The following is a 24,519-nucleotide window of genomic DNA, read 5'->3' as shown; positions in this document are numbered from 1 at the left end:
AAACAAAGTTGATGTGGTTTTTGTGATGTTAGTGTTTTATGGTTGTGGTTGTTGTTGTCATTCTCAAGGGTTCATGCTGTGTGAGTGTGTCTAAGTGACTTTAAATGATGTGTAACCTCGCTGTGTTGCCACTCTCATTGTGTATCTCTCTTTGCTGTGGAACTACAGCGTAGCCTCGGGACTAGATGATGAACAGTCATGCAGCCCTAAGTACTGATGACAGGAGAGTAGTGATGAGTTCATTGTGAAAGCAGGGTTCCCACGGGTCTTTGAAGAAAGAAAAACGCCTTGAAAGGTTTTTTGTAAATAGACATAAATTGACATGGGTCATTGAAAGTGCTTGGGTTTATATATTTTGTGCAAAAATAGAAATCAAACTTCATTTGATATTTGTTCAATACGCTACATGCTGCTGTCTGCATGTGTCTCCTGCTGTCTCTCAGCTCTTCAGCGGATAAATAAGTCTCTGTCTCTGTTGCTCAACTTATACAAGATATTGTTTTGCTCTGCTGTGTTAGAGAAGGCAAGAGACCACATTGTCTGTCATCACTGTAACACAGCACAAGTGAGAAGTGTTTTATTGTTTTAACCTTCATCTGTGTTTCAAACTATGCTGTGCTGGGTCTTTGAATTTGAGGGAATTGGGCCTGGAAAGTCCTTGAAAAGTCATTGAAATTGATGTTTAAGAAGGTGTGAAAACCCCTTGATTTGAGGAAAAAAACGTAAAAAAAAAAAAAAAAAAATCAAAATCATCCAAAAACATCTTTATTTACTGTGTATCCCTGGATAGTTGTAAGGTAGCATTGTTGCCAGTTTTACTGGCAGCCAAGAGCAGTAGTACAGTGAAAACAAAAATCAAAGCAATTTCTTCATATTGTGCAATTATTAAACATGTTTTGACAGGATAGATCGAAAAGTCAGTTGTTACTAAAATCTGGAAAGGCTATGGCTATTTAAAGACTATGGAACAAACCCAGAGGTTCAGGGGTAGATGCACTAATAAACGTGTTGTCTGTGGGACAGAAAGGAGGCAGGGAGAAAAAATATTTTGGCCTATGTATTGGGTCATCTAAGACCCTTTATGTCAGACCCGATGAACACCAATATAATGGGTTTTTTTTAGCTTGTTTTGCAGTGTGGCTGCTAGGATGGCAATATAGGTCAGACCGTCCACCACTTTGGTCTATGGTGGAATAGCTCAGCAACTACCAGATGCTTTGCCATGAAATTTTACACAGACATAAATGGTCCTCGGATGAAGCCGACTGACTTGACACCTGACATTTCATCTAGCACCATTATCAGGTCAAAATCTCTGTTTGTCCAAAACTTTGGTTCAAAACTTTGTGTTTAGTGTTATATTTCAAACCCTAACCTGTGTGCAGCTGAGTGCATCACACCTCTCAAAAACTAACTTGTCATTAGTATGATAATATATCATGAAAAGCCATTGTTATTATTACATCATAGGGTGTATCATCTCCTTCCTGCAGGCTGATGGTGACATTCAGGGCATGACAGCTCCTGGCTGCTGTCACATGGCATAAACACTAGTATGATCTATAGAGTTTGAAAATTGTTATTGACAGTTGTTGTTGTGACATTTTTGTCTCGATTTCTTAAGATGATTCTCACGGGTTTGTGTTTGTGTGTCAGTTCTACCTGCAGGACACTAAAAGCAGCAATGGGACGTTCATCAACAGCCAGAGGTTGAGTCGCGGCTCGGAGGAGAGTCCACCCTGCGAGGTCCTCTCCGGAGACATCATTCAGTTTGGTGTCGACGTCACTGAGAACACACGCAAAGGTACGTACACAAACGAAATATGTTTACACACATGGACGCAGATGCAGAATGGAAAGAATCAAAGAAAGATACTTTTGGTTAGGTAGAACGTAAAAAGGGTTTTCCCTGCTCTACCAGCCTCGTAGCTGATAATGCACTCATACAACCCTGAAATAATTACACTCGACTGACCCTTAAGGTACCACAGGGATTGTTTCATAGGTCATAGACTACATAATGTACATACACACAGAGGAGAGCAGATATTGAGGTCAAATTTTCAGCTCCACTAATGTCACTTACATACTGGAGACGCATTCAACCTGCAGTGGACCTCATTCACAGGAGACTGCTATGAGACGTTCATGTGTGAACATCACTGTTTCAAAAAGACCATGGAAGAGAAATAATAAATAGAAATAAACAAAAGTACATTAGATATAATATAATAAATGTAGCTGAATTTCTCGGAGGAACCATTGGTTTCCATTCATTAACAGTATGAAAATGAATTGAGATGCACTTCAAATGTGCTTGAGTTGTGCTATCCATCATAATGAATATAGATCTGCTTTAATTTATATAAACAATACCACAATTTTTTGACGCCATGCAGTGCAGACCTTTCACATCAATTTGGACTTTAATTGCATTACAACTAGGGCTGTGATTATTTTCATTATTGATTCATCTGTGGAGTATTTTTTCAATTAATTGTTTAATCTCTAAAATGTCAAATAGAAATCTCTAATATGAGATGCTGTTATCAATTATCAAAATAGTTGCCAATTATTCTTCTATTAATTGACAAAACTGACCAAAATTGATACTGAAGTAACGTTAATGATAATGGATTACACACAACTCAAGCAAGTTTCTTGAGAGTAACTAATAGATTTTTTACACTGTGTGGAAATAAACCAACTAAAATGGATACCTGGAAAATTTACCAATGAATTAAAGTAACAAGTGTAAACACACAGCAGTATGGTTTGCCAAATCATTATCTTAGATTGGAAAGATGACCAGTTTGAGCTGTTGTTAGATGAATCTTAACTTTATTGTGAGACACTACCACAGTTTTAAATCATGTTTGATTTTATCTCAGCCAAAAACAAGATGTGCTTGTAGTTGTGGCACCAGGGAGACTATTCTGAGAGGGAGGATGGCTGGAGCATGTGGCTCAGGTGGTAAAGCAGGTGGGCCATTGATCGTCGGGGTGAAGAGGTTTGATCCCGACTCCTCCTGTCCATGTGTCCTCCTGTGTGTATGAGCAAGTCAGTGAACAGGGATGCTGTTGATAGTGTTGTTCAGGACTTCTCTCCATGGTCTCTATGTTCACTGATGATGAAGGGCTTTATTATAAAACTCCTCGTGACATGATGTGGACATTAACATGGTGGTTGTCTGTTTGTGTTTCCAGTCACCCATGGCTGCATCGTGTCAACAATCAAACTCTTCCTACCTGATGGGATGGAGGCACGCCGTCGAAGCGAGTAAGCATTCTCATCTGTTAACACTGGTGGTTAGATCGTGAGAGACTGACTTAATACTGCTCCTTCCTGTTTATCATTTGACAGAGTGAACCAGGTATTGATGTTTCGATGTTTCTATAGTTACTGTAAATGATGCCGTTACTGCCCGTCTGTCTGCTCTCACACACACACACACACACACACACACACACACTCACACACACCAAATTTCTGCTTGCATAGTAATGTAATTATTGTCAGTCTAGTTGTTGATGAGGACAGCCATTGGGTTAACATGCTGCGAGGGTGGTGTGTGTGTGTGTGAGTTTGTGTTTTTGATCATTTTGATAATAATTTGAAAACTGTTGTTGATGTTGGTCAGGTCATGGTGTGATGTTTACATTGCTCATGCTGAGGGTTTGAGAATGAAGGATAATATGTTCATATATTATAGGATCACAAACGTGTGTGTGTGTGCGTACTGTTAAATGGGATGTAGAAGACCAGCAGCTGACCCAGCATGGAGCTTCCTACTGTACTGGGAGTCCCACCTGTGAGTGAGTGTTTGTGTGTGTGTGTGTGTATGTGTGTTTGTGATTGGCTACTGTAGATACCATGTGGAACCTGTGTGTGTGTGTGTGTGTGTGTGTGTGTGTGTGTGTGTGTGTGTGTGTGTGTGTGTGGGGCACTGTGCCATGGTGGGCAGTGCCATCTGCTGCCCTGCTGTCCAGCTTTCAGTCTGGAAAATGCAGACGAGTGTCCTGACCTGTATGAATACAGACTGAAACGGTCCCTTGGGTCTGTTCTGCTCCAGCTGTCCGTGTGTTGGCCGATGAAGAGTTCATATCCAATCACGTTTCAGGAAAAACACGCAGTTCACCTGAGTTGAATCATACATGAAATCATTCTGTAAAGACGTTGCTTAGTGGAGCAAAGCGCTGAAACTATCTGATGGTGCTTGAGTGGAAAGCTCCTCGTTGTCAGAAGGTCTCTGGTTTGAATCTAGCTGAATCTGAGCTGTGGGCCAAAATCTAAATCAGGGTTTCCGCCATTCTTATTCTGAGCCCCCAAAACATGCAACAGTGAGCAGTGAGCTGGTTAGATGGAAGAGTGTCCGCTTACTTTAGCTTAGATTAACTCAAACCTCCAACACATTATCACAGCATTGGTCCTTCCTCACAGTTACCCAAACAGATTGGAAATTCAAATTCAAATATTTCTACTAACTGATGTCTCAGGAGTGCACAAATAATATTGGCTCAAATATGGCATTTTATTATTTTTCTTATATGATGATATCGATATTTTTTTATTTCAATATGAATTTAAAGAATAAAAATTGTTCCCAGTTGGATCAGTGTAGAGGAAGTTGCACCATGTTAGACTCACATGCCACCCATCATCACAAATTCCACATATTACTTTCTCCACCAGGTCAAATTTTGGTGAAATTACATTTTCATGAATCAAGTAGAGATTTACTTATCATGGTATTTAAGTCTGTGCAGCTCAGTCTCCCTAATAAAGTTCAGCTGGAGAGTGATGTGAAGCTGGGTTAGACAGATTTATTAATAGCTGAAGAATGTTTGTGCTCCCTGGTGATAGGATTAGCCATCTGGACGTTGGCCAAATACGGCTTTATACAGTTACCCCCTGTGTGTGAGTAAAACACCTACAGTATATTTATACAGTAGACAAAATCTGTGTCCTTCAAAACCTTGACTCAGTCGTTCTCTTTGCTGAGAACTGTAGGTGTGAAGCTGAAAATTCACAGGAATAGTTTGATTAATTCACCTTTTTGCTTTTAAAACATACTGAAAAGTGAAACCTTTTTCAACTTTTAAATAGCTGCAGTCTGAGCTGTCTGCACCCACATCCAACAGACTTTATGTAAAACAGGCAGTGGCAGATTTAAAAAAAAAAAAAAAAAAAATACTGTGAACACACCCATACTATTTTGTTTTCCTCTAATGCAAAACACCTGCTGTGAGATCACTGTGTGGCCAGAAAAGTTTGAAAATGTACAGCAGCAGCTTTTCTGCCCGTGAATCAGTGTGGAGTCAGTGGTGACACACACAGAGGAGAACTACACAAAAACATCCATTTCCATTTAAATTAAAGCTCTAACTGCTGTTTTAAATACTGTCTCACACTTCCAGCTTTTGAACAGGAAACATGGAACTTGTTTTATCAATGTAAAAAAAAAATTCCACCAGGTAAAAATATAATTTTAAAATAATTAAAAATGTTTCTGGTTTAACGACTTTTTGTCTCCAGTCGCAGTTTCGTTCATGACAACACCTCTCCTTTGTGTCCCTTATCAGTCTGTTATCACCTGCCATATTTCCTTGAAAGACCCACGCACTCACACACACTCACACACACACACACACACACACACACTTGTCGCCAGGTGGATATTTCATGTTCAGGACCATTGCTCTCTCTTAGGTGAGTGGAGCTTTTGACTGTCAACTTGTTTATGAGATTTATTGATTGTTATAATCGATGAGATTTAGTAAGATGATAACAGTCACCCGCTCATGCAGCACTGGGTTACTTATCTAGCGTAACTTTAGTGCCCCACAGATCATAAAGGTAGTCAACAATTAGAGCTACAGCAGAGAGGAGAGTTCGTTTCCTCACACTGAGTGCCAGGAGGGGTGGAGCTACAGTAACTTGCACAAGTTAAAGGAAGAAAAATCAGCTGTTTTCCTCAGAGAAGTGGGAGGAGGAAAGAGTAGAAGGAAAGAAAGTTGGTGTTATGGGATGACTTTACTCACACTGTGGAAGCAGAGAGGAATGAGCTGCTTGGTCTGAAACAAGAAGAGAAAATGAAGCAAGAAGCGGAAGGGTTCATTTTCCCACAGAAGTAGCTGAATCAGGCTGAGATAGAGGCCGAACAGTGACCTTTGTCCTGTGACAAATCACCAGCTCACACACACAGGGAGAAGACCTGACAGGTAATGTCTCTTAAACAGCTTTTTAGACTCAGATGCTCCCGTTCAGGCTGCAACATGCTGCTGAATGTTTACAGAACCTTACAGCTAAACACTGTGATGACCTGAAGTTTGTGTAGTATCACAGTTTGAAGCTCGAACTGGTAACAGTGTCTGTGTGAGTGATTTACATCCCGTCGTAAAATGAAGCTGGAAGTGTAAAGTGGTTGACGGCCCAGCACAGAACAGATTTCTTGTGGTTTTGCTCAGATGACTTATGGTTTTGTTATTCACTCTGTGAGGTAAAAAAAAAAAAAAAGTCGCCAAACCTGAAGCAGCAGCTGTGAGGAAAGCATCCTTTACTCTCTTGTTTTAAACTCAGGTCAATCTTTGTGTATAAATCTGTGTCTAGGTAGTAAGGAGGTTCTCCAGGACCGGTCCATGTCTCTTCATTAACTGGTCCAGTTGTCCTGCAGGACTGAGGCCTAGGTGTCCTTTGATATTTTGCGGTACCTGAGTTTTTGTATAAACTGAGCTACAACAAATGTTTTTTAATTACAATCATTGATTTCATTATTTGTCGATTTGTTTTTACACTTCATCACTCAATTGTTTAGACTGAAAACATTCCAGGAAACGGGGAAAGTGCCAATCACACATCAGCATCCAAAGATATTCAATTTACACCGATGCAACAGTGAAATAACAGAGAAAAGCAGCTAATGTATAGAAAGTTGATCCACTGATCCGATGCTTTCAGCTCTAGTGTTGGTGCCATAATGAAACTTTTGGGAATCTCTTACTGCAAAACTCGTTTTTTTCTTTTAAACAAAAAAAACAAAAAACAAAACAGTTTTAATGTCGTCTAAAACAAGCAGAAGAGAACAACAGCTTTATCAAAGTAAAATGGTATAAAATTGTCAACATTTTCATTTAAATCAGAAAGTTGTCAATCAAAGGAATCAAAGTGAGGACGAGAACAATTCTGACGAGATACTTGATGCCAGCTCGGTACTTGACAGTTTTTTGATAATTGGTGCTAAAGACATATTTTGGTCAGTGCCAAACGAGCATTGAGGTTTGATGCCGAGCTGTATGGACAGTTTGAAATGTTTGAGGTCTGAATTGTGGTGTGATTGTTAAACCTATTTAGTGGTAAAAATATGTGAGCAGGCCGCAGATGGAAACTACTGCCAGTGTTTTCCATCATCAGTGTCTGCTGGACTGCATGCAAAACACACTCAGCTAGATCTGATGTGGATGACTGATTCCTGTGGACCAGCTGCTGTGTGTGTGTGTGTGTGTGTGTGTGTGTGTGTGTGTGTGTGTGTGTGTGTGTGTGTGTGTGTGTGCGCCATAGTTGAAGAGCTGTGAATTTAGGTCATGTTATGCTGTGGATGTTTTCCACCTTTTTAAAATGTTATTTTGGAGCAGAGCTTGTCTGGTCTCTGCAGTCAGTGTTTGATGATGACTGAAAATTAGTGAATTACTTCATGTAGACAGAATCTGCTGAAAACACCTGCTGTGGAGGTTTCACCACATCCTGTGTCTGGCTCCATCTTTTTTCTTTGATTCGCTCACATACCAAAACCTTTCTGGCAACATGGGTCTGCGGCGGGACCAGGGCCAGGTGTGTTGTGAGTAGAGTTTTAAACCTGTAGCTCCCACTGTTGACCTTTTTTAATGAAAAAGTCTCACAAGTTCAAGTTACGTGAAGCCCCGTGCCACAGGTTAAGCTTGATTCATGAACTGGCAAAATAAATAAAATCTAATCTAATGATGAGCAGTTAGCCAGCTCCTGTGATGATACTGTTTAGGTGGCAGAACTTCTGCTGGCAGGAGTGATAAATAAACAACATTATTCACAGTGATTTGCTGTGGTGATGAAAATTAAAGCGTGACAGACTGCTGTGACTTAATGGATGTAGCAGAGACAAACTGTTGGACCTAGAGGAGTCCTCCTCAGCTAGTCCCACCACCAGCAATGAGAAAGAAGGTGAAAAATAAATATAATAAGTGCTTCACTGTTGGGATGCAATGTAAATATATTATTTTAAAGTGAGCCCTGGAAAAAACAAATGGAAATGCCACTAAAACAGATGACAGAAAGTTCTTCACGTGTGCACTTCAGAATTACAACCAGTTTCTCTCTGTTTGTGCAGTTTGTAATAAGCCCTTTGGTAAGAATACTGATGTTAGAATCTTTATTTATTTAACTTGATGTAGTAGACTTGAAATGTAGTTGGAAATAATTGCTGTCACAGATACTTATTAAGAAGACTAGATAAAACTAGATAAAAGCTCTTGTGCCAGTGAAGTTATTTTTTTTATAACATTTTTGGAGGATTATTATAGGAGTATTTCCTGAGGACAGGCACCAGAGCTCAATGTAATGTAGTTCTGATATGAAAACACTTAATTCGGCACAGTGAAATCAAGATCAAACGTTAAGTCTCTGACGTTTACTGTGATGGATGAAGTTGTTTGTCACATTGAAGGAGCAGCAGCAGAAACCTGCTCTGTTGATGCTAAAGTCTCTTTAAATGGATGGTGCGTCCTTTTAAAGTATCTTATCCAATTCACTCACCTACACTTTGGCCTCAAGTACTAAACAGAAAGCTCTAATGAAGGTACTCTTCCCACCCCATGCCTTCATTCTGTCGACACCTCTGCCTTTTCAGATTAATAACAACTGCCATTGTTTAGTACTAGCAAGCATTTTTACCTTTTGCTCGACTTTACCTTCAATCGAGCTGATTTCTCTCTTGTTCTGTCCCTCAAGAAGAAACATTACATGAGATTATAGTCAGGATTGGGCTGTACCAGCTGTTTGTAAGTGTGTGTGTGTGTGTGTGTGTGTGTGTGTGTGTGTGTGTGTGTGTGAGAAATCTTCTCTAAGTATTTAGTAACTGCCAGCTGCACTCGCGATTTACTAAATCTGGTTGCATCATTAAAACTTCAGGAATGTCTTTGCGAGTAAAGACCTTATTAATGAGGAAATTGGTAAGTAATGTAGTAATAAAGTTTACCTGAGAATCCTTTTCTTTTACTCATGGTAATGCTTTTGGTTTATTTGTATTTGCATACATGAAGAAATATGTTTCAGACTGCAGTCGTAGCAGTCATGTAGAATATAGTGAGAGGGAAATGTCTAATTGCACAACCTAAACAACCTTGTCTGGTCATTTAGTTGAATATTGGCATGTTTTGCCTGTGTACTGTACTAAAAAAAGTTTAGAGCTGCAATAAACAATTCATTTTCTTGTTCATTCATTCATTGATTATTGATTATTTTTATATTCCAGGAAACAACAGTGTTGTTCACTTGTTGAATGTAGAAGAAAGTCCCCAGGATAAATTCTGAGAAGCAGTTTACACAACATTGTTATTATCAGATGTAACTGAATCATCAAGAATCAAATCAATTAACTTACTGAGAGACGGTTGTGTTACTTCCACATAGTTGTTGGAGTCCCCTCCTCTCCTTGTTGGTAGTTATTCATTAACAGTGTCAGGCTACACTTTGCCCACAGTCAAGTTTACCTTCATTCCTGTAGTCTGACTGTTTCCAGGTAAATTCTGGATTATTTTCACCCTCGCTCAGACAAACCTGTGTGACCTTGTGGCGTTCTGAGATACAGTATCTCTACAAAATGGCAGATGTTATGTTACTGCAGGGCAGGAACTGATGGTGGCCAGTTTTCCCCACAATGCCGCTGGAATCTAGTGGTGCTTTAGTTGTGTGTGAACATAAGACTCACATGTGGATTCATATCTTTTTCTTTTTAATTTGTTCTTGAATATTAAATCAGTGTAGTCTGGTTTTTAAATCACCATCTAGCTACATTATCAGCTCGTTCTTACCACCTTCTCTGCGTGAGGGTAATTGACCGTGGTCTTTGCTAAGCTCAGTCTTTTGTTTGTCATATTTCCTGGCACTGTTCCTGCTGCCTCGCACATGTTAGTGTCGTAGACCTACACTACATTTTGCCTCCACACGAGCTCTGCACCACACCTTCCAGTGAGGACAGCAGCAGCTCATATCACTGACTGTTTGCAGATGTGCTCTTGGGCCCTCATTGACACTTCTGCACGTTGTTGTGATTAGCTGAGCAGTCTAAACGGAGGTGCTGTGTGACTTGTCGTTGTATGGCTGACTACAGGCTCATTCTGCATCTCTGAAAACTGACCTCAAGCTGCTCCGCATGAGTGAACGGTCACATCCCTCACTAACTTTAATTGGGCTTTAAGGAAGGGATTCCTGTCCTACTCAATGATTCACTGACTGTGCTTCGGCTTGAGTCACTTCTACACCACAAACCACTACACACTGATTTAACACACTTGACAGCCACTGCAGTGTTTACCTGCTGGACTGACCCTCCAGCCTGAAGCGTGTTCAGTCAGTGGTTCCTCTCTGTGTGCGTCCACCACAGCATCTTTTTTTGAAATTATACAAGGGATGGACAAAATAGCAAAAAACATTACTTTTGAGGCTGCAGTTGAACTGTTTTTAAAAAGATCTTCCTGTGTGTGTGTGTGTGTGTGTGTGTGTGTGTAAGATTTTATAGGTCATCAAAGCGCTGTATGAGTTGAGGTTTGATATTTCACGTCAGCTGTTGTGCACACGACTTTGTTGCGATGAGGTTTTTGATTAACGAGGAGGTGAAAAATGAGCGGCACAAGACCTTCAAGAACCGTGGTTTTTTTTTCTTTTCTTTTTTTTTTCATCCTGTCGCTGTGGTTACTCCATGTGTCTTCCTTCCTTGCTGTTTCCATGGTGACAAAATGTTTTCTCCCCTCTCTCATCCTCTTTCAGTGTCATCCAGGCTCCGTTACCACTACCTGTAGACAAGGTAAGAACAGAAATATGTGTGTGTTGTTGTTTTGTTGTCTTGTCCCATGTGCAAGTTGTTTTTGCATCTGTCTCAGATTTCTATGTAGGCCTCCCTCTCAGTGACAGAGCTGTGTGTGTGTGTGCGCGCCAATTTTCACATACAAAAGTAGTCTTTACACACACACAGATGCACACAATCACACACACACATAGTGGAGTAGTCAGCTGATAGAGGAATGCAGGGATTGCTGCCAGTTTGTGCTGCTGCACTACAGAAATCTTTCATGTGGATCAGGGGCAAAGTCTTTTTCTCACCGTTCACTCGAAGCGCTTTGGATGTCTCCAACACTATTTAAATGTTTGTTCACCGAAGGCAGAAATTATTGGCCTATTTGTCTTGTTCTCTGTTCAGAGCTCAGACAACCGGGTTGTGATTTCTGTAGGATCTCATTCAGAGGTTCCATTTACAATAGAGCCGACTCTCGTGTCTCTACTGTATATGTGTGTACTCTTAGTGCCTTAGGTGTGACTGTTGTACACTATACACCTAAATCAAAGGCACTGTTTTGCACCATACAACACATCTTATCTAGACCTGACCGAGTTCATCCATTAGAATGAGAGGAATAAAAAAGGTAACTGGCCTGTTCTACCCATTAACACACAGCTGACACGTCTCACTAGGTGACAACGCATCACGTTCACAGGTCGAGACTCTGGTGGTGTTCATCCTAATGTTGTCTGCAGTTCTTCAGTTAGTGAGTTTGAAGTGCTTTAAAAGTCGGTGACTGTCTTTTTGCTGAGGAAACTCTGTTAATTCATACAGAGAAAGCAAGTTAGAAACTTTGGTTTACGCAATATGGAAAACACTTTTTGGCTTCACCACTCGCAGCATTAAAAACCCACAAAAACAAAACAATTAAGGTCAGACATCAATAATAAAACACCAGCAATCTGACTTTACAAGACTAAGACGCAGTTAAACAAACATTTAAAACTTTGGGCATTAAGCAAGTATGACAACAGTCCCACTTCAGGGTCCACTTCAAGGGTTTTCTCTCAGCTAATGTGCTAAATCAACTGATGAGGATTATGTGATTCACTTGAAATCTGCAGAAAAAGCTAGTAAGTGGACCTTGAGTTGAAGTTGTTTTGTCATACTACTGTTTTAAAAGGTCAAGAATGAACTTTGATGTTACAATCGGCCAAGCTAATAGATTTGCTGATATGAGCTTATTGCAGATATTTCTTTATCGTATGTGTATGTTGGTCAGCAAGAGACTACAAATTGCAGCTGGGTTTCAGTCACCATTACATAGCTTGTCCATCAGACAACACTTAGAAGTTTATTTTTATACTGTTGAATGTCTCACACAGTCCAAAAGCTGCAGGCTTTCATTGTTGAGTTCACACAAGGAAGACTTCACTGTAACACCCTACTGACACATACCAATAAACAGCACACAGTATCATATTATACTGTGGTATTTTAAATGAAACCTGTTATGTAAAAGCCTATAATGCCATAATATATTTAATTGTATAATTTCATAACATATAGTACAGTGCCTGGGTAATTGTTAAAGTCCATACTGTACCATACTTCATGTTAGCTTCCTCCACTGCCTTGTCCTCTTCTGTCTCTCCCTCCAACAGTGAGAACAACAGGGCCTCAGTGTAACCTGTCTGAGGAATGTAGGCTGGAGCTAACTGTGTGTGCGTGTGTGTCAGGGAGGAGCTGTGATTAGATTTGAGCCACTTCTCTAACATAATTAAGTGTCCTAAAGCAAGATCCTTACACCTCCCAGGTCTCAGAAGACGCACACATTCTGAGTCACACACTCAGAAACGCACACACCCAGGCTGTCACATTGACTGAAGGTGGAAATGTCCTGACTGCACAGGCAGAATGTGTGGGTTTTGGACAAGACTACATGTACCAGTGGCTTCGGTTTTGGTTTCACCACAGTGTGCTCGAGTCGGTGCCCAAAATACTAAAATTGTGGATGCCATATAGCTCATGAGACACCTGCTTTCACTACAATCAGGCTTTTTTAATGTGCAGTTGCAGCTCCTTCAACCCTAGAAGTCAAGGTGACATTATATTTGAATCGGTCTCTCTAACCTTTTGCAGGTCAGGGTAATTCTAACTAAATAAACTAAATAACTTAATGGAGGCAGCAGGTGAAATAAACATGAAAATGAAAAAACAAAGAGAAAACAGAAATGAAAATAATGTTTTTTGGGGGTTTTTTTTTGAACATCTAAACCAGTGATTGAAATGATCCGCCATGGTATAGATATATTTTTTTGTGAATGGCTACAACACAACCTTCATCAGTCCAGAGCTGAGGATGCAGCTGACTGATAGTTGCAGGTTTTCACTTTGGATATGTGGGCAGATGATTTGTGTCACTTTGCATTACATCCAACAAATGATGGCAACAAATGGGAGCTGACTGAGCAAGTGCTTCGCAAATCTGAATGGGACAGTACATTACACAAAATGGCGGATGACCTCAGATAATTTTGGGTAACGGGTTGGTTTGGGTGGGTGCAGGTTTGTAAAATTTGACCTGCGCAGGACTCGGTGTTATATACAGTTTCTTGTTTTATCCAATCAGCAGTCCAAAACCCAAAGATATTCATTTGACTATGATGTCAGACCAGGAAAGAGGAAAAATGACATTAAAAAATAAAAGATTTATCATTCATGAAAATAGTTAACGATGAATTTTCTTTCGATCAGCTAATGGATTTATTGTCTAATCAGTGCAGCTCTAATAAAAAACCTAGTTTGTAGTTTTATGGGGAGCCGTGTGCTGGAAGTAATGTTGAACTATTCCTTTAGGATGGACACATGCAGGACAGATGATTGCTGTATAGTCCTGTACAACAGCTCACTGGTCCACCAATGTGATCGCTGGTACTACTGTTAGTGTTTGTCATTTTTGAGGCCTCAGAATTTAGCTGAGCTCATTCCCAGTGCTACTTTAATTTGTTGATCAAAAGTCTTAAACAGTGATTGGCTGAGTTTGTTTGTATTTCTTCCCTTCCCTTGCTTATGTTACACTGATGTGTAGACTGTGTTTCCCCATCCTGTGTGTGTGTGTGTGTGTGTGTGTGTGTGTGTGTGTGTGTGTGTGTGTGTGTGTGTGTGTGTGTGTGTACGTGTAGAGCATATGCTTTTGACCTCTGGTTTTTCATCTGTTTGTCCACCTTCAATTCAAACACAAGGCTGAATGAACTCTAGACAACTGTCAGTATGTTGGTGTGTGTGTTTTATAGGTTGCAGCCAACACTCCCAGTATGTATTCTCAGGAACTGTTCCAGCTCTCCCAGTATCTACAGGTAACACACTGACACCTACTGGTCATTCTATGAAACTACACCCCAAATAGTACAACAATGATATGTTTATACAAGTTGCTTTTTTATTAGGCATCATATTTTACTAATTCACATGTAAATAAAATAACTAGTTCATGACATTTTAAAAACAAATCTTTAGATCTTTTTCATTTTGCTGTTGATGACCCTGTTGCTTTTGTTCCTCCTGGTTTTATTTCTCACCTCTCTCCCTCCATCCCCTCCCTGTCTCTCTCTGCCAGGAGGCCTTACACAGAGAGCAGATGCTGGAGCAGAAGCTAGCCACTCTGCAGCGTCTGTTAGCCACCACTCAGGAGGCCTCAGAGAGCAGCTGGCAGGTAGGACATACCTGGCAGTTTAGCCTTTGGTCACTCTGTCTGTATGTGCACATGTTGCTGTTTGTCTTTAAAAAGGTTCACACACTCTCTGCATTGAATAAATACAACATCAGTTTCCATTGCCATGCCATTTCAGCACCATTTTTTCCTTCAGTCACACAGACAACACGATATCTGTTACACAGGTTTACATTATGATGCATATCCCACAGTTACCTGTATAAAGATACTGTTGTTTACCTCTGCAACATTCTGTGACAGTATTGTGCTCTCACTCTTCACCTGTGTCGAGACCTCCATATGCACCTTCCAAGCTGATTGGTAGTCTACATCCTAACCTCTAAAAGATACACTGCACTGTAGTGTGTTACACTAATCTATACTGTATTGCTGTTATTACGTCATATAGAAATGATCATATTCTGGTCATTATGACTCGGAATTTGGTTTTGTTGATAAAGAGCAAACAAATCTGCCTTTAGGTGAGTGCAAGTCCGTCATGACTCACAGCAAAACTATCATTTACTGTTATTTTCAACATGTACAATGTAATTTGGTCTCACAATCCCATCATTTCCTTTTAGCTCCTGTGATATGAACACATGTGCCCAACACTGTTGTAAAATGAGTGTTTGTCTCCACCAGGCTCTGATTGATGAGGACCGTCTTCTCTCCAGACTGGAAGTGATGGGCAGTCAGCTACAGGCTTACTCTAAGGTAACACATACACACACACACACACACACACACACACACACTCTTGCAGCGCTGTCAGAATATATCATGATTGAAATGACAGATTCTACAGTAATAAATGGATGAAATCCTCCTCTCTACTCTCACAGTCCCAGACGGAGGAAGGGATCCGTAAGGAGCTCTTGGCTCTCCAGGAGGACAAACACAACTACGAGACGACAGCCAAGGAGTCTCTGAGGAGAGTCCTGCAGGAGAAGATCGAGGTGGTCAGGAAGCTGTCGGAGGTGGAGGTAGGACACATGTATACGTAGTATATGTATCACGGAGTGTCTGTTATAATGGCCATTTGTAATTTTGAGGCGAGAAGCGAAACTAAAAGATTTTTATTTCCACTGTCCTGCAGCGCTCGCTCAGTAACACGGAGGATGAGTGCACCCACCTGAAGGAAATGTCTGAGAGGGGCCAGGAGGAGCTGAGGGAACTCGCCAACAAGTACAACGCCGCTGTCAACGAGATCAAGGAGCTCACAGACAAAATCAAGGTATCTGCAGCGAGGCCCCAGACACACAGAGAGGAAATTATTCAGATTAGATTTAACTTGAATTCAGTCTCTCTAAAATTGGTCTTGCAACCAGACAACAAAGGTACACGGGCCCTAAAACGCACTAGCTGGGTGTATTACATCAGAATCTTGGTGTGATATTACCCTCACCTCCTGAGAATCCATAATCTGATTTAATAGTCTGATGATTCTGTATCAGTTTATTGTGACTGGTGGGACTCTAAATCTTAATCTTATATTTGACCAGTATCATTTATGAACAGTAAATTACCCTCCTTTGCCCTTTCTTCCCCGTCTTGGTATCTTCCTCCTCTGTCCCCTGCCTCCCTCCTTCCCTTTCTCACTGTCCTCCTCTCCCCCCGTCCTCCTCCTCCAGGCGGCGGAGGGCCGGCAGGAGGAGCTGACCCAGCGGGGGGCGACGGAGAAGAGGGAGTTGGAGCTGCGGATCGAGGAAATGGAGGAGAAGGAGCAGGTTCTCCAGGCTCGCATCGAGGCTCTGCAGGCCGACAACGACTTCAGCAACGAGAGGCTCGCCGCTTTGCAGGGTACACACACACACACACACACACACACACACACACACACACACACACACTACACACACTACACACACACACACACAGAGCATACTTGGTGTTGGTACTTCTTCTTTGTGAGGACCCTCATTGACATAATGCATTCTTAGCCCCTAACTCTAACCTCAGCCAGCACAAGGAAAAGCCAAATGTAAACGTAATTAACCTTAAAACTAAGTCTGAACCGTCAAACAGGCCTTTGAAGATTTGTCTGAAAGTGCAGAGCAGCTAAAATGTCCTCACTCCCGAGGTGTGAAATTCAAATTAGTCCTCACAAAGGTGGACATACATCCACAAAGTCCTGTCCTAACGTTTAACACGCTAACATACCTGCACCCTGTAAGCCAATCACTTTAACTCCCTGGTCAACACATGATTTACCGTAGCAACCATTCGCCGGATCAGAACACACCTCTGACCAATCAGGAGGTTCGGCTGGGACTTCCTGTCAGTCAACGCTTCTCTCTGCTGTTGTTGTTGTTGTTGTTTACAGTGCGGTTAGAACAGCTACAAGAGAAAAGCATTAAAGAGAACAACAGTCTGGGTGAGTCCTCACGTCTCTGGTCTCTTCGGGGACACTCGTCCTCTTCGTCGCTGTTTTTATCTCTGTGGCCACTAACTTCACATCCTCATCCTCCACTAATGATGCATGACAACTTCCTGCATGATGTCCACATAACTTCGTGTTGCTTGCTGCTCTTCGCTCTCTTTGTTCATCTGTTTCTCTGTCTGTCACAGTGGAAATCTGGCTCTTCTTCTTCTTCTTCTGTTTCGGTCTTGTTCATGGTAGCTCGATGTTCAGCCCTCAGGTGTCCTTCAGGGGACATGTGATGTTGATTTAGGTTTAGTTTAGATACTTTTCTGATTGCAGAATCCATGAGAGACATTAAATCATTCAGAAACAATCAGCTGTCACCGCAGCACCATCGGACTGACAGCTGATTCTCACAGCAGGTGTGCTACTGTTAGCAAGATAAACGATCAGTCCACCTTAATAAAAGTGTTCAGATGTCAGGAAACTGCTTTACTTCAGAAATAGAATAACAAACTTTATTCACATACGTATAAGAATTTGTTTTGGAGTCAGTGTCAGTACAATAAAAAATTAAAGAAGATAGAAAAAAAAAAATATATATGCCACTGAAAATTGATAGCATACATAAGAACCTATGGTCATATACAAATACACATAAACAAATATATTCTAGAGCCCGCCAGTACTCACTCCTTCAGGCTGAATAGCAATAAATCATCCAATATTCACCATCAACATGTAGCATAAGAAAATATTTTTGAGAAGGAACCCGCAAATTATATCAACAAATTGTGACCAAGATTTCAAGATATGTTGATCGAAAATATTGTCCATGCCAATATAGAGGTCAAGCTTTCATGTGTTTAAGTGAATTTACAGTCAAAGGAAAATGACCAAAAATGTTAAGAGATTAGAGTAGAGCAGCAATCACTGATTCAATAAAATGTATGTTTAAATGTGCATAGTGTTCACAAGTACAGGGCATTGGAAGAGACCGTGGCAGTGCAATGGATGATTTGGATAAACTACATAATGTGCATAAGTACAATTATTCATCACAGGTGTTGTCATCTTCCTGTTCACTCACTGTTTTCACAGTGAGCACCACAAGCTGTGATTTAAAGAAAAATGGCGTTCATCCTGTGTGATGACACGCACAGTAAACTGGTGTCTCGTTCAGACGGGACACGATGTACCGGGTGCATACACTGAAAAAGTTCCTCAGGTTTGCATGTTTTTGGCCCGGTAGCTTATAAAAATCATTCTCTGGCTGAAAATACTGTGCTGTTAGGCTTTTTGATATTTTTTATTTTTATAGGACCCAAATTTTATTTACACACACAGAAATCTCACTGTTTCTGTGTTTATGCTGCTGCTCAGAAAATAAATATTTATTGTTGTAAGCAGTTTCTTCTATAATGATTGTGTATAGGAAAAGTATTTCTGAGCCAAAGTGTGTCACGTGACCTGCAGCTCCAACTGTGGTGTGAATCACCAGCCCAGTCCCCCTGGATTAGGGCCAGGCTGTACGAGACTTTGAGCACGTGGGTGTCTTTGTCTTAGAGACAGGTTGTCTCAGGGACACGGAGGAACACTGTCAGGTCTGGACGGGGCTTGTTGGATAATCTGGGTTGTTTCTGTGGTTGCCAAACTGTCCACTGCTTTGTTTTTCTTGGTCTGGGGAAAAAGAGCTTTTAGTCACTGATTGACTTCTGGTGATTGAATGACAACACTGAATAGAAATGCTGGAGGTGACTGTCTCACTGCGCACTTTGCCACAGTAGCCACTTTGTGAAGGAACATGCCATCATTTGGACTCTTACTCTGTTCTGAACATGTGTCTGGCTCGTAAAGTTTCGACAAAATCGTATAAATCTGATCTGGTCACATGACAGATGTCAACATTGTCTCCCACGGACCAGTAGAGGAGCCTGTCGAGGACAAACAGAGCCAGCAGACACCCGAGAGCCACGAGGAAGACGAAGATGAGGAGGATACAGACACCGATGATGGTGCAGTTGGTGAAGATGAAGATAATGATGGTAGTTAGTTTGATTATCATAATAATAAACCGTGTGATTTATATACAGCACTGTTCTATAACAGGTTTGGCAAAGTGCTTTGCAGGATAAAAGAAAATAATCGTATATATAAAACAGTATAAATGATAAGTTAAAAAAACATTGCAAATGAAAATGCCATAAAATTAATAGACAATATTTATCATATTAAAAAATTTAAACTATGCAATGAGATTTTATAAAAGACAGAATATTGATTTAACTAACCTGATCTTATGAAGTGATTCCAGACGTTATGTTTTTCTAGTTATTCTGTAAGTGGAGTTTATGCAAAATGCTTAATTAACTTTTCATCCAGAGAAATATTTATTTTCTCTTAAAATTTCATTCTTATTTTAAGTTCACACTTAAAATATATTTAGCAGTTATAGTTTAGTGTGCATGAGTCAGCCAGTATGATGCCATGCATACTTCATCATTTTACATTTCCAAACATTCACAAAATATAATTTGTAAAAGCTGTCATGTTTTAGTTTGTGGCGTTGAGAATCTGCTGCTGATGCAGAAACTCTTGAGGATTTAAATGATGAGATGGTTGGATTATTTTTCATGACGCTGTAGTGTGGTTCAGTTTAAACTGTCGGGCTGTTTAATTCCACATTTTGTTGGACTGAGAAGTTATTGAGAGACTTAAATTAAAACCTTAGCTGTCTGTCTGCTGTCCACATCCTGTCTGTTGTTACAGTGTTGTGGTATCTGTGTTAAACTTCTTATCTAATACCCGCCACATACGGCTGATTTTCTGCTCTGTCCGTTTGTTTATCAAACATCTATCTGTCCGTGTAGCTATCAGTCTCTCTCTAACTCGGTAGTTCTGTCATGCTTTCTGCCTGGTTGTATCTGTCTGTCCCTTCTCTGTCGTTTCCGTCTTCGCTGTCTGTTTTCGGCTCTCTCTATCTCGTACTCTCTAATACTGAGTTGGGTATTTAGAACCGATTCTGGATTGGAACCTTTTCTAAATTTGCAACAAACCGAGTGCTCATTAAGAAACATGGCTTATCAATTCCAGAAAGTACGATTTTGAACTTCTTCTCTTAAATACACGTAGCAGGGCGCACACGCATCAACAAATACAGCAGAACAAAGTGAGTGTTTGTGAGTAGTGAACCACTGAAAGCATTTTACAAAATAATCTCATGCGGGGAGGAAGTCCATCTACCATGAGCATTTCCTGTAGTCTTGATGTCCAAATCATCTAATGATAAGACCAGAGGAAATTATGCATGGTGTGATGGAGCGTAATGATATATTTTATCTGTTTTACCAAAAATCATCTTAAAAAATGACACTTGACAGTCGCAATTTGCCCCAAATAAAGATGTGATGTGTTTGCCTCAGCTAATATTCAGTCAGATCTGGCATTGATAATCAATAAGATCTAAGATAAATACCCAACTCGACTCTGATAGGCGTCATAGTAACGTCAGTTCTCCGTGTTTCTATCAGACAACTGTCATGTAAACAACAGCGGAGGAGACTCGACTAGAATCCAACAGTTGATTGAGTGTCCGCGTGAGTACAAACGTCCGTTCCTGCTGTACGAGGCTACTCATACACACATACAGAAACACACATACTGTCTATAATCAATTTATTACTTACAGTATCTACAGAGGACCATCGAAGCCGGGGAAAAAGTAGGAATGATGAAAATAAAAATAAGTTTAAGAAAAAAATAGTAAATCCAAATTATGTGATGGTAAGTTAAACCCCAGTCAAAATTTAGACTTGTCTGATCATTTCGATTTGAACATGAGTATTTTATTTTTACCTATTCATAACATTTCATCTATTTTACTCATTCTAACTTGGACTTACCAATGGTGGTGTTGGTCTTCAGTCAGTCCACCACTTTGGTCCAGTCTGAAATATAAAATGATAAATAACAGTAGGATTTATGAGATGGAAATCTGTGAGATTGTATCCACATGACTTTTCCTTCAGCACCACCATTAGATGGTGAACATTGTACCTGCTGAACATCAGCATGTTACCATCGACACTTTGAACATGTTAGCGTGGTGATGTTAGCATTTCATTCAAAGCACCGCTGTGCCCAAATACAGCGTCACAGAGCTGCTAGCGTAGCTGTTGAGTCTGAATTTGGTTCCACACTGAGTCTCTTGATGGCTTGTGAAGTTTCTTGATGCTTTTCACAAAGAAACCATCTTGACATCATGGCAGAACTAGTTCTAGTCAGGCAGGAGAAGATATTGTTGACAGGCCTGATGTTTTGAAGAAGATTTTTCCAGCTGTTATTCTGTCACATTATAAGTAAAGTTGGTAAAATTTTGTCAGTGCACTTTGTTTGTGCACACTGTAGAGATTATGTAGAGGTGACGTATAACCGACATCTTTGATTTGAGTTGTACAGATGTCACATAGGTGAAGAATCAATGTCCCCATTATTCAGTGTAATCCACAGACCTCACTGTCAACAGTTTGCATTGACAACTTGAAGTTTGTATCATCAGGAGTAACCAGGACACTGTTTAAGAAAAGACGTTTCTTGATAGAGCAAAGTGTGTGTGTGTGTGTGTGTGTGTGTGTGTGTGTGTGTGTGTGTGTGTGTGTGTGTGTGTGTGTGTGTAACATGAACAGCATGTACTTCTATGTTTGATTTCTTTTATAATGCTGTCTCACTCCTGGTTCAACTGTCTTTCTGGAGGCATGTATGTTTGTTGCTCAACCACGTGAAGTCAGTGAAGTTCTTGTCTGGTAGTGACAAGTTTTACTTTTGTTTGGGTTGTTTCAGTTGTGTGTGTGTGTGTGTGTGTGTGTGTGTGTGCGCGTGTGTGCGTGTGTGTGTGCGTGTGTGTGTGTGTGCGCGCGCGCATGTGGTGCTTGGTTCCTTTGGCCGACTGGTTTCCTCTCAGCTTTTCAAGAATCACTCACATGCTCCTCTTTTCTTCTTCTTTAGCAAATCTTTGACTTTTTTTTCTCTGCATGCTTTTCACTGGATTAGTTTACTAACTTCATCATTTCTCTCTTTTTGTGTTTCTGTTGTCACCCTTCTCTTTTGGTTCTGTCTTTGCCTCTGGTTGCTAAGAGAGAATTTGTTTAGCGGCTTTTCAATTTAAATCCCTTCCACATGATCACACCTGAAGCAGCTCAAGTATCTTGTCTGTGGAAACTTCCCTTGACTGCCATATTTCTGATACCACCAATCAGCAGCTGATATTGAACTGTTGCTTCTTTTCCTTTTTTTGTTGGCTGCAGTGACATTTGCTATCAGTTGTCAGATACATAGAAGTGGTGTTTGTAGTTAACATTAGTCAATTAATTAATAATTAACTGAAAATGAATCAGAAATGATTTTGAAAATTGATCATTTGAGCAATTTTTCAAGTAGAATGTCAAATATTCTCTGGTGAGACTTTGCTGCTGTTCTTTAACATCATAGAAAACCGAAGATCTTTGGTTTTTGAGACATTACATGAACTCAACTTGGTCTTTGAAAAATCGTGATGAGCATTTTTATAAAAGATCAATGGAGAAAATAATCTGCAGATGAATTGGTTATGAAGATACCAGTTAGTTGCAACAACTCGCTGCTGTTGTGGCTGTCTGTAGTAGACGATGCAGAAGTCCTCCATCTACCTTCATTGGTAGTTCCAATTTTAAAAGGGAATATTGTTCAAGACCAATCCAGTGTTTCGTTTGTGTGTTGTGACTGAATGCAGAATGACTGACGGTGTAAACAGTGAAGCAAAAGTTTAAATCTTATAAAAAGTTAAGTGCAGTGCGTTTTTGGCTTTAGATGGATCAGGAGGATTCACAGAGAAGAATTTGCATTCAGTGAATGGAGGGTTTGTCAGAGCGGCTGGTGGCAGCACAGCCCAGCAGATGAAAACATCCAGGCATCTGATGTACTGTAACTCAGCTAAATTCTGTTAAACAGATATGTTCTTTTTCAGTGGCATTTTAATGACTTTATTTCAAGATGTAGTGGGGTGTAGAACTGAAGGGATGACGGCTTGTGTACGTCAGACTTTAATCTGGATCAGTCTCTATTTAACATGTCTTAGACTGTTGTCCCTGCAGGGCAGAGGAACGTTCAGGTCTCAGGTTAGAACATACCTGTATAAACAACTGGTTTATTGTATGTGCACTTATAATCACAGTAGATGTACATACACTTTCATGTAGCGCCAGCAGTCATTCTTTTTATGTGATAAACAAGACAACCAACACAAAACTATCCCAGCTAACTTGTCACTGATTCTTTTAATGTGCATTGGCTAAAAGAGAATTGAGCATGACTTCAGTAGTTGAAGTGAAACATTAGTTCGGTGAGTTTCTACACTTAACATCTGTTATTAACCAGCCACTAATCCAGCTGATAACTCGCCCTGAGTCAGTGTAAATGCCTGTGTGACTGCTGCTTGTATTGAAACGGTGTAAAGTTGGCCTACAGGACATTTGCAGAGTTTGGGACAGATCTGAATCGATTCAAGTTCAAACTCTGTATTTTCCAACAAATTTAAACTGGTTTTATTCACTGGTTTCCCCTGGATTTCCTTTTTCTCTCCCTGCAGCCGTCAAACAGCTGAAGGAGACTGTAAGTTCTTCAATCCACAAACTGGCCAACTTTGATGGTAAGAGCTCATCGAAGCTTAAAGGAAAAAATTCTCACCAGTAGTTCTCTTCTGTTGTCTGAGTCGATCGATGAACTAACTTAAAGATAAAAAGTTGTGCTATCACATTAAACTGAATTATATTCTAGCATCACTAACAAGTGTGAACTGAAAATTTAGACCTCATGTTTCTGTGTGCTTGTGTTTGTTTTGTAGAAGTGATGGACGCCCACCTACAGAACAACCAGACGGCCGAAGACGACATCCTGGCCAGTCCTGATCGACTCAAAGGTAGCGCACACACACACACACACACACACACACACACACACACACTCACTCACTCACTCACAGACCTAAGCAGGATTTATACTTGATACAAGAGGTTTTGGTATCATCACCGCAACACTAAGTGGGTTGCAAGGCATAGCCTCCCCATTAACACAGTATAAATACATCTTTATACTGTCCTCGGCTCGGCTGCTAAATATAGACCAATGATTACTGATACCGTGTGTGAGTGTGGTGTGTTTATTGTGGATCAGTGCTGAACTTAAGTTTGCCAACATGCTTTCTAAAACAAACAGTGAACATGTTGTCATCTGCATAATCTTTGTTATAAAATGACCAACCAACAACTGTATTTTGTGCCAGTTCTTGTTTAATTCCTGTGATGGTAATTAAATCCTCCTCCTCATTAATACATTTAGAATCGTTTTCATTTTCAGTCTATTGGGGACAGTACAATGACT

The 24,519-nt window shown here is 40.4% G+C and overlaps 1 protein-coding gene across 12 annotated transcripts in view; it reads left to right on the top strand.

Annotated features, from left to right (window-relative positions):
- The window catches only part of slmapa (sarcolemma associated protein a), a 53,469-nt gene that overhangs the window by 16,917 nt on the left and 12,033 nt on the right, over window positions 1–24,519 (top strand). For 2 of the 12 annotated variants that reach the window (XM_023409447.2, XM_023409448.2), the window contains exons 2-15: window positions 1,657–1,804; window positions 3,207–3,279; window positions 11,017–11,053; window positions 14,323–14,385; window positions 14,646–14,741; window positions 15,387–15,458; window positions 15,587–15,727; window positions 15,841–15,978; window positions 16,376–16,544; window positions 17,068–17,118; window positions 19,005–19,151; window positions 20,637–20,702; window positions 23,729–23,788; window positions 23,984–24,058. In XM_023409447.2, coding sequence (XP_023265215.1) covers window positions 1,657–1,804; window positions 3,207–3,279; window positions 11,017–11,053; window positions 14,323–14,385; window positions 14,646–14,741; window positions 15,387–15,458; window positions 15,587–15,727; window positions 15,841–15,978; window positions 16,376–16,544; window positions 17,068–17,118; window positions 19,005–19,151; window positions 20,637–20,702; window positions 23,729–23,788; window positions 23,984–24,058 — 1,336 coding nt within the window. Of the gene's footprint in view, window positions 1–1,656; window positions 1,805–3,206; window positions 3,280–5,958; window positions 6,222–11,016; window positions 11,054–14,322; window positions 14,386–14,645; window positions 14,742–15,386; window positions 15,459–15,586; window positions 15,728–15,840; window positions 15,979–16,375; window positions 16,545–17,067; window positions 17,119–19,004; window positions 19,152–20,636; window positions 20,703–23,728; window positions 23,789–23,983; window positions 24,059–24,519 lie in introns of those variants that run through there. The other 10 variants (XM_023409455.2, XM_023409456.2, XM_023409450.2 and 7 more) reach the window with 9 other exon arrangements.

The sequence above is a fragment of the Seriola lalandi genome, unplaced genomic scaffold, assembly GCF_002814215.2.
Source record: "Seriola lalandi dorsalis isolate HSWRI2012SDOR001 ecotype SW California unplaced genomic scaffold, Sedor1 jcf7180002054393, whole genome shotgun sequence".
Classification (NCBI taxonomy): domain Eukaryota; kingdom Metazoa; phylum Chordata; class Actinopteri; order Carangiformes; family Carangidae; genus Seriola; species Seriola lalandi.
This window is presented reverse-complemented; position numbering and strand designations above follow the sequence as displayed.